Genomic DNA, 9,863 nt, shown 5'->3' on the forward strand with positions numbered 1-9,863 from the left:
GCAAATCATTTTGCCACAGAAAAATTATTTCTGGAGGTCTTAATGAGCCCATGCAGTGATTTTCACTACAGAATCGTGACTGTTTTAAACGCAATGCGGCAGGAGGGCCCGAAGATCACAAGCAACCAATATTGATTTTCGCCCCCTTGTTCCTTGTGCACAGAAACTTTATATTATATACTGTAAATTATGAGATATTCAACTGTTTTTCAATTTTATGTTGAGGAACATTATTTGGAAATGTTCTAATTTGTAGAGTCTTTCACAGATCGGTGAAGCTCTGCCTCTCTAAGGTGATTGGGTACACTATTTATTCTCAATCATCTTACTGACCTGTTGTCAATTAACCTAATTAGTTGCAAAATGTTTCTCCAATTGTTTAATTTTAATAACACTTTTCCAGACTTTTGTTTTCCCATTCCAACTTTTTTTAAACATGTTGCAGCTATCAAATTCAAAATTTCCTTATTTATTTCCTTAAAATTTTACATTTCCTCAGTTAAAACATTTGATATGCTTTGTTCTACTGTGAATAAATGTATGAGATTTGCAAATCATCTGTTTTTATAAACATTTTACAGTGTCACTCTTTTTAAGCTTTTTGATGAAAAGGAAAACCTTTTTATACACTTACATACAGTTTACTCTTTTTAACTGAAGAAAAAGAAAATACTGCTTCTGAACTGCACAAATTTAAAAACTTATTTTATAATTTTTCTTTTATTGCTTTTGAGTTTCTCACAAATTGCATAAAAGTCATAGAGAAAAAGTAAAACATAAATCAATGAACTTTTGCATTACTGAATTTGACTACAAAAACATTTTTAATTTCCAAACATTACTATTACAAGATAACCCTGAATTACACAAATATATAACATTTTAGACAAAGAATTTTATTGCAGGTTTTACCTGCACAAACAGAAGCAAGTATGACATCAGCATCTCCAGACGAACTGGAGCAGATTCTCCAACATACTCAATAAAACGTATATAAAGCTGTGCAGTGTGTACCTGCAAATCACTGACTTCAGTGCATAACTGTTTACCGTTTGTAGTATTTCAAACACTTTATTATACATGAAAGCATCGTCACTTTAAAGAATTTCTTGATATTTGCCAAACTTTATACAGTATCTAAGTCTATAAATCGGTTACTAAAGAAAAAAGAATAAACTTTACATACTAAATAAAGCAGGTCCTCTCACTTACTCAGAAATTAAAGATTGCAAAATGTTCCTTATTGTAAATGCTACAAACACAGCCATGCTGCTGTTCAAGCTGCTTTTGTAGAGGTGTAAGAAATGTGACAGTGCTGTGGAGTCACACTGGGGTGAAGGAAATTGCCCCATGCTACTTCAGGATAGTGGCTGATTTTGGCGTGGTTCTCAAACATCTTTCTTATCTTCAATCTCAGTCAGACTCTAAAATAAAAACAGCACAGCTTCGGGTTAGAATGAGATTATGAGGAGCATCTTTACAGTCTTTACACTTTATAATCAGCAGTGTGCTAAATGTTCCAAATAATTATTCTATTAAAATTACATTTATGCTTAAATGTCAAGAGATTAATGTTTATTTAGTTTGAATAAAAGTGGTCAGATAGATGTGATTGAATATCTAAACACATACTCCAGAGAGGAGCCTCTTATGTCATTGTGTATAGTCCTAACTGCAATGTCTTTTACAATGCTAGATTAGATTGTTGGTAAGTTGGTTTGGAAACAATTACCAGCAGTTTCGTTTGATTTTGAACTAAATCTTGGTAATCTTTGGTCAGATTCACAGTTTGCGTTTTAACGGTCCCTGCTTCTGTCTTGGACTTTTGAAGAGCTGTAAAGACAAAATTGGTTAAAACCAGCTTCAGTACATGTACCATAATGCATTATACACCATTTCATATTAAACACAATCTGTTTTTTTTAAATACTGTTATCAACCTTAAATTATTGGAAATAACTCCTTTAAATAAAACACACACAAGCAGCAACACAGCACTGTGGAGAAATGAAAGTAATTCATTAAGTGCACAAGGTGTAAGAATATGTAAGAGAAATATAATTGGTGGCCAAAATAAATCATGTTCAATATGTGTCACTTTCAATGTACCTTTACAATGAACACAATTTATACTCTAAATCATTCTGTCTAAGATTAACTGTTCAATTTTAAATATCAGAATATTAAATATCATATCTTTCAATATTATTTATTCCTAAAATAGCTATTTTTGTTTACAGCTGTTGCAAGTGCATCAAATATTTCAAACGGTTTTATTTTACAACAGAATAACAAACAATTCACATTTAATTTAGAAATACTTATGAAACTAAAAATCTACCATGAATTATATTGATTATATTTCATTTATATTGATTAAAAGCCAATATATGATTTAGTATCTAAACTTTATAAATTACTATCAATATGGCGTTATGTATATGCATATATTATTTTTGTGGGCATAAGTTATTTGTCTATGGCATTTTTAAAACGATTTTGGTTAAAAAAAAAAAAAAGGGTTTGATGTGTACGGTAATAATATAATTTTGTTTTAAAAGGATAGTGTGGTCATCATCAGTGTGGAAATGCCCAAGTGAAGTGTCTTATCACATGTATTTACTGTATATCAGTGAGATACTCAGTATGTACATTATTTTAAATGTCCTTTAAAATGTAATTTTTGCTTTACATTAATGCATTTAATCCTCATTACAAGCCACAATGATCTGTGTTGTTTTTTTTGTTTTTTTTATTATTAACTTAAACTGTTTTAATTGTTTAATGCAACTGTTTCCTCGATTTCCTTTTCAAGCAATAAAGTGCCATTCAATAGACTTCCTGCTTTCTTTCCTTGACAGTTTTGGATAAGGTCTAATGATTTTAGGGAAGTTTTGGAAGATCCAAAACAAACAAACAAAAAATACATTAATTAATAATTATCGTCCAACAATTATTTATTTTTAGTTCCAGTGTTTTAAAATAAAATACTAAACAGAATGAAACTTAAATGCACCAATGAGATCATCAGTCAGATACCCTTATCCATAATAACTTAATTTATACAACTGAGCACTAAGGGCCCTGATCAGGGGCCCAAAGGTGTCCCAAAAAATATACATATACATATATATATGTATATGTATATTTTTTTACCGTCAGCAAATGTCTTCAGCTCCTTTTTGAGTTGTGACACCTCATTCCTGAGATGTTCGTTTCCATGTGCCTTCTTTTCATCCCCTGTGGAATCTTTCAAAGCCTAGAGCAGAGGGGAAAATGAACTCTGATGATTAGCATTTAATATTCCACTGAGCTGGAACAAGCAGTAGCATAGACAATACAGCAGATTTCTGTACACACAAAATATGGACTAGTAATTCATGCAGAAGGCCACTGTTCTGCGATTTTTCACTTCTACCTTCTATTAATGATTATACATGACCAAATGTCCGGCAAAAAAATTAGGCAAAAAAAAAAATCGGCAACAAAAACCTTAATCATCCATGAAGGTTACCCTGGTGGGGTACAGTACTTATGTGAACATTATATTTTAACCCCTTATAAAGCACCTTTTTTGCTGCCTCTGTTTGAGCCTCATTCCTGTGACTATTAAAGTGCCATATAATTTATCACTATCCATCTTACATACACAACCCCATGCCTTTATTCTGTCTGTGTAATGATGACCCCATGCAGCAAGTGAAAATATCAGAGAAAAATGCAGAGGAAAACAGCCATCTGGACCACAACATTCAGAGAGTCCAGGAATGATTAAAAAGCAATGCTAGCAAACTAGCAATGGAACCATACACAAGCTAATACCTGAAGAAGAACCAAAAAATAACAAAACACATTCCCCACAGCCATTACAGAATAATGAAAGTCTTCTGGGAGCTTTAGAGGACTGATATGGCAAGAATAAAGTTCAAGATGATTACATGACAATGGTCACATGACTGATGATTAGAACAAAGATGCATAATGTTAGTCATTGCCCCTAGTGAATCAAAGACATCAGTGTGAATTTACTGTTTAAAATACTGTGTAATGATAATCAATTTAATTTCTAGTCTAATTATTATCTATAGTGTGCAGTCCTCATAATTACGTGCATAATTATATTATGTGCAGTCCTCTTAATGAGGAATTAGTAAGCTTTTCTGCTAAGGCTGACATTTTTTTGGCATTTAAACAAAATTCATGTAATCCTAAATCTACCAAATGATTAACTCAAAGGCATGTTAAAATGTTTAAATAAAAACCTGCTTAAGCTGTTCTGATTCCTCCATATATGTTTTGGCAGCCTGATTAGCATCCTCTATCTGGACATGAAGACTCGAGTTGGTGTTTGCAGCCACTGCAAGTTGATTTATCAGCATGATGACTCGCTGCAAAATGCTGTAGTTTACACAGAAATAAAGAAAATCTAAAAGTTGAAACTTACATTTTTAATGCAACTGACACCAAAATAATTGTTAATTATGTTGTTAGAGGTATTGAATATATTACAGCCACAGGAGGAGGGCGAAGCCAGAGATGTACAAGTTCCTTTGAGATCTAAACAGCTTCAAATGCACATGGTCAAACATGTTAGGGTACATCTTAGAGTCTTTACTGATATGCATTCCAGAGTACTTCCTCACTTCCCTCACAGCATCTACAATAAAATAGAGAGAACTCGGTTAGAGTGACATCCTACACATTCATGGCAAAATCCAAAAAAAATTTAAGGCAACAGCAAAAACCAAAACACTTGTACAATCATAGCATGATCTTGTTATGAATAAATGAGAAGGATCCCTTTACATACCCAGAAAGAGAACAATAAGGATAATGATTATTGCCAGAAAAACTCTTTTCCAAAGCCATTCAACATGATTCCATATGTTCAGCTTGAAAATGACCTGCCATCTACACAGAAGATTACCACAAAATGAATAATGCTTAAATATTTAACCATTAATTACACACAGAGAAGTTTACATACACTGTTTTGCACAAGTAGTGGGAATTCTGTGTCAAAGAAATTGGCTCAACACACCAATAAGATATTATACTCAGTCTTTGATCAAGTTTGTTTCTGGTTCTTGTGTTAAAAACAACAGTTAAATCTAACATTGATGACAGAGCTTGTGAATATTTAAATTATAATGATCAAAACCTTTTCAATAAATAAATAAATAAATTTTAAATAAAAGTCTATAAGCTAATACGGTATATAAAAATTTAAGAAGGTGGAAAAGAATATAAATGTGGAGCATACAGAGCACATGAAAAAAGTGTTTACTTGATTCTGGTTTACCTCTGAGGGGAGATGAATGGCAGGCAGAGCAACAAAAGGACTCCTATTTCCATATAGAGGAACGTCGCTACTGCAGTCCACTGTAAAGTCATCTTTGTAGTCCTGTATTTCGTGCAGGAAAAATAAGAAATAGAAACGTTGTCTAGTTATAGTTTTTGTTTCTGGTGCTCTCAATTTGTCTGAAAAGAACCCATTTTATTCATTCTTGGTAAAAAAAAAAAAAAAAAAAAAAAGTAACTCAGTTCTAAAGACTTTCTGACCCCAGCTGTGATTCTTGGAGGTTTTTTGGCCACTCAAACCATCCTCCATGGATCCAATATATGATAATAATGTCTTTTTACATAACTTCTCCAGTTAATCAGAACCTCACAATTACTGACCTGATGGTGAAAAAAAAAAGTTCTGTTTTTACTTCTTTTTTGGGGGGGGTGGGTTGTTTTAGCCACTTCCCGTTTTGTGAAGCTCAACAACTTTTTGTTCTTACCCATTGTGATGAATGTCTAATTTGGCCTATGTGTTACATCATATTCATACCCCTGTATAAAGAAGCCTTGCTTAGGAAAGTCTCTGTCCTTGAAAGAAGGTGACTCCGGTTAGAGAGTAAGGGCTCGGAGAGTTATATCCACACTGTATTAATAAGTTGGGTACGTTAATGTCGTTTTTCTGTAGTCGATGGAATAGATCACTGTAAGTTGCTGATCAAAAAGTTTGATCAGTAGGTGGACTGCAGTCTAAGGGCTGCTGTTCGGTGTTCTGGCTTTTGAGAACGCTGCTGAGAGCGACGCACTGTGGTGTCACAGAGACAACTTCTCATGAATCCACTGTAAAGCTTCCTCTAGTGGTGAAGCATGGAAATACAATTCAAGGGAAAGGCTTTCCTACACCCTGTGAATCAGGATGCCATGGTGAAATAATGATCTTTTCCTAGTCACCCAGCCGTAATAAAAAAATGTGAAATCTCAGTGCAAATGTACTTCAAATATTTATTTATTATATTTATTATATTTTGATGACAAGAATTGTGCCACGCAGATATATTTAACAAAGTTCAATACAAAATCTGAGTTCCCTCAGAAAAATATTAAGTGGCGGACCGCAAGTTTGTTTAGCCTTCGCATTTTTTTATTAATATTAAACTTGAAAACATAAACAATACCAGGGGTATAAAAATAAACTTTAGTTAGCACAGTGTCACTGTGGCTGCTCACTCTGTACCTGAAACAAGATTAGTTTTGTGCATGCATGAAAACGCTAAAGAATCCAAAGCGCCAGCATTAACCGCTAACCAGGAAGTGGTTGGATTCTTTAGATTTTTATGTCCAGCTTCAAGAACTTTTCTTAAAATTAAAATATCCTGATAATTAAAGGATTAATGATTTCTTAATTTAATCAATATTATAAAAAGTGTATTGCATTAAATTTGTTCTATGAAGGAGATGCAACCTGAAGGAGATTGAAGACTGTAAAGTGGTGGCAGGGGACAGAGTAGATAGACAGCATCGGATGGTGGTCTGTAGGATGGTTTTGGAGGTAAAGAAAAGGAGGAGAGTGAAGACTAAAACAAGAATAAAATGGTGAAAAATAGAGAAAGAAGACTGTAGTGTAAGGTTAAGGGAAGAGGTCAGACAGGGGCTCTGTGGTGGTAAAGAGTTGCAGGATGATTGGGAAACTACTGCAGAAGTGATGAGGGAGACAGCTAGAAAGGTACTTGGTGTGACATCTGGAAAGGAAGACAAAGAGACATGGTGGTGGATTGAGAAGGTTCAGAAGAGCATAAGGAGAAAGTAAAGAGGGATGTGGCGAAAGCCAAGAAAAAGGCATATGAAGACCTGTATTAGAAGTTGGTCATTTGTACCGTTTGGCCAGGCAGAGGGACCTTGAAAAGAATGTGCTGCAAGTTAGAGCAATAAAGGATGGAGATGGAAATATGTTGACTAGTGAGGAGAGAGTGTTGAGAAGATGGAGGGAGTATTTTGAGCAGCTGATAAACGAGGAAAATGAGAGAGAGAGAAGGTTGGATGGTGTTACATTTGTTACATTTTCAGTGTATTACACTGCAGGAGTGTTACATTGTTGGGGTATACCACTGCAGGAGTAATTAATACATTGTTGGGATATACCACTGCAGGAGTGTTACATTGTTGGGGTATTACACTGCAGGAGTGTTACATTGTTGGGGTATTACACTGCAGGAGTAATCAATACACTGTTGGGGTATACCACTGCAGGAGTAATTAATACATTGTTGGGATATACCACTGCAGGAGTGTTACATTGTTGGGGTAGTACACTGCAGGAGTGTTACATTGTTTGGGGTATTACACTGCAGGATTGTTACATTGTTAGGGTATTACACTGCAGGAGTGTTACATTTCTGAGGTATTACACTGCAGGAGTGTTACATTGTTGGGGTATTACACTGCAGGAGTAATCAATACATTGTTGGGGTATTACACTGCAGGAGTGTTACACTGCTGGGGTATTACACTGCAGGAGTGTTACACTGCAGAGATATTACACTGCAGGAGTGTTATATTGTTGGGTTATTACACTGCAGGAACGTTACATTGTTTGGGTATTACACTGCAGGAGTACTCAATACATTGTTGAGGTATTACACTGCAGGAGTGTTACACTGCTGGGGTATTACACTGCAGGAGTGTTACACTGCTGGGGTATTACACTGCAGGAGTGTTACACTGCTGGGGTATTACACTGCAGGATTGTTACATTGTTGAGGTATTACACTGCAGGAGCGTTACATGTTGGGTTTTACACTGCAGGAGTGTTACATTTCTGAGGTATTACACTGCAGGAGTGTTACATTGTTGGGGTATTACACTGCAGGAGTAATCAATACATTGTTGGGGTATTACACTGCAGGAGTGTTACACTGCTGGGGTATTACACTGCAGGAGTGTTACACTGCAGGGATATTACACTGCAGGAGTGTTATATTGTTGGGTTATTACACTGCAGGAGCATTACATTGTTTGGGTATTACACTGCAGGAGTACTCAATACATTGTTGAGGTATTACACTGCAGGAGTGTTACACTGCTGGGGTATTACACTGCAGGAGTGTTACACTGCAGGGATATTACACTGCAGGAGTGTTATATTGTTGGGTTATTACACTGCAGGAGCATTACATTGTTTGGGTATTACACTGCAGGAGTACTCAATACATTGTTGAGGTATTACACTGCAGGAGTGTTACACTGCTGGGGTATTACACTGCAGGAGTGTTATTTGGTGGGTTATTACACTGCAGGAGCGTTACATTGTTTGGGTATTACACTGCAGGAGTACTCAATACATTGTTGAGGTATTACACTGCAGGAGTGTTACACTGCTGGGGTATTACACTGCCGCAGTATTACACGATTAGGGTATTACACAGTCGGGATTAACATGTTTTATCAGTATCCCTGTTCAGACTTTACTGCGTTTCCCCAGGCAGCATCCTGTCTACCAATATCACCTGAAGTTTAAACACCGAACAGACACCAGAACAACTTTATAAATGTGTGTAAGAGAAGTTACACAATTTAATACTCACTTTTCTGGAATTCAGCGCAGATTTCTTTTTTGACTCACCATAAACACAGAGGAAAGTTTCGAACAAGACCCGTTACGTTACAGCAAAGCTCTCTTCACTTCCGGGTCAGGGGCAACGACTGTTTTCGGTTTTCTTTTTCCTGAACTAAAAATACGCACAGTAAATCCCGAAAAGGCCACACAAAGTTACAATATTATTACTAACTATGGAACACCTGTTATACTATAATCACCAATCAGCAGCACGGCGTATTAAAGCATTCAAATCAGGTGCTTCGGAGAATATTTACACCACAGACATCGGAATAGGGAATGAACTGTCAGAAACTGCGGTTAAACCAGCCGCATCTTGAAAATACACAGTCAAGCCAGGCGCACTTTTCTTTGTGTTGCGCGTCTAATCGTGCACTTACGGTATGAGTGGTGGGCGCGGTCAAATAGATATAAAAACGCTTCAGAACGGCGTTTCCGTTATAAAAATTAAAAATAGATAGACAAAGATATTAAAAACCTCAGTGCATTTACAATAATGTTCCATATTCAAACACTTATAAAACATTTTCTTTTATAGGTTTGCTTGTTTTTTCAACTGATTCCTGTTTACAGTGATCCGGACCTTTTATTTATTGTGTATTCATTGTCAATTCATTTAACTGAACATTTTTAGAGAAAATAAGTCAATATCACTCCAAACATATGTGTATTATATATTATAATATTCTTCAACTTAATTTCATATTATTCACAAAAATCTAAACAATTTGCATAGTTATATTCATTTAAAAACGTCTCTAGGTTACGACCGTAACCCTAGTTCCCCGAGGGAACGAGATGCTGCGTCGAAACGCTATGGGAACGAGTTCCTGAAGGGTAACAACTGCTCCTCAAAGACTATGCAGGCCACCAAAAATACAAATGCAGCAACAAATACTTCACCAGGAAACTGGTTGACCTGTGATATCATCGACCTGGTCGGCTACCTCAGGGCAAAGGACAATGT

The 9,863-nt window shown here is 35.6% G+C and overlaps 1 protein-coding gene across 3 annotated transcripts; it reads right to left on the bottom strand.

The window, feature by feature from the left end:
• Positions 1-704: 704 nt before the first annotated feature.
• bcap29 (B cell receptor associated protein 29) lies at positions 705-9,270 on the bottom strand. 3 transcript variants are annotated; one of them, XM_083528652.1, is made up of 9 exons: positions 9,163-9,270; positions 8,865-9,008; positions 5,303-5,404; positions 4,811-4,911; positions 4,510-4,657; positions 4,263-4,398; positions 3,157-3,259; positions 1,733-1,833; positions 705-1,424 (listed from the first exon to the last, which is right to left on the bottom strand). In XM_083528652.1, exons 3-9 carry the CDS (start codon positions 5,392-5,394, stop codon positions 1,389-1,391), a joined length of 717 nt encoding a protein of 238 aa, XP_083384778.1. In that variant the 5' UTR covers positions 5,395-5,404; positions 8,865-9,008; positions 9,163-9,270; the 3' UTR covers positions 705-1,388. The 3 variants fall into 3 exon arrangements, with proteins under 3 accessions (XP_083384778.1, XP_083384779.1, XP_083384780.1); XM_083528653.1 differs by having other exon boundaries at positions 9,097-9,253; XM_083528654.1 differs by lacking the exons at positions 8,865-9,008; positions 9,163-9,270 and adding exons at positions 7,921-8,507; positions 8,570-8,604 and having other exon boundaries at positions 5,303-7,488.
• Between the last annotated feature and the right edge of the window lie 593 nt (positions 9,271-9,863).

Source organism: Silurus aristotelis (genome assembly GCF_946808225.1).
Source record: "Silurus aristotelis genome assembly, chromosome: 24".
NCBI classification, from domain to species: domain Eukaryota; kingdom Metazoa; phylum Chordata; class Actinopteri; order Siluriformes; family Siluridae; genus Silurus; species Silurus aristotelis.

Excerpts from the sequence above, each read along its gene's own strand:
- bcap29 (XM_083528652.1), bottom strand. The coding sequence starts at position 5,394 with ATGACTTTACAGTGGACTGCAGTAGCGACGTTCCTCTATATGGAAATA. Across the intron at positions 3,260-4,262 it reads AATCAGAACAGCTTAAGCAG|GCTTTGAAAGATTCCACAGG; the intron begins GTTTTTATTTAA and ends CCTCTGCTCTAG. Across the intron at positions 1,834-3,156 it reads GCTGAAGACATTTGCTGACG|CTCTTCAAAAGTCCAAGACA; the intron begins GTAAAAAAATAT and ends TTGTCTTTACAG.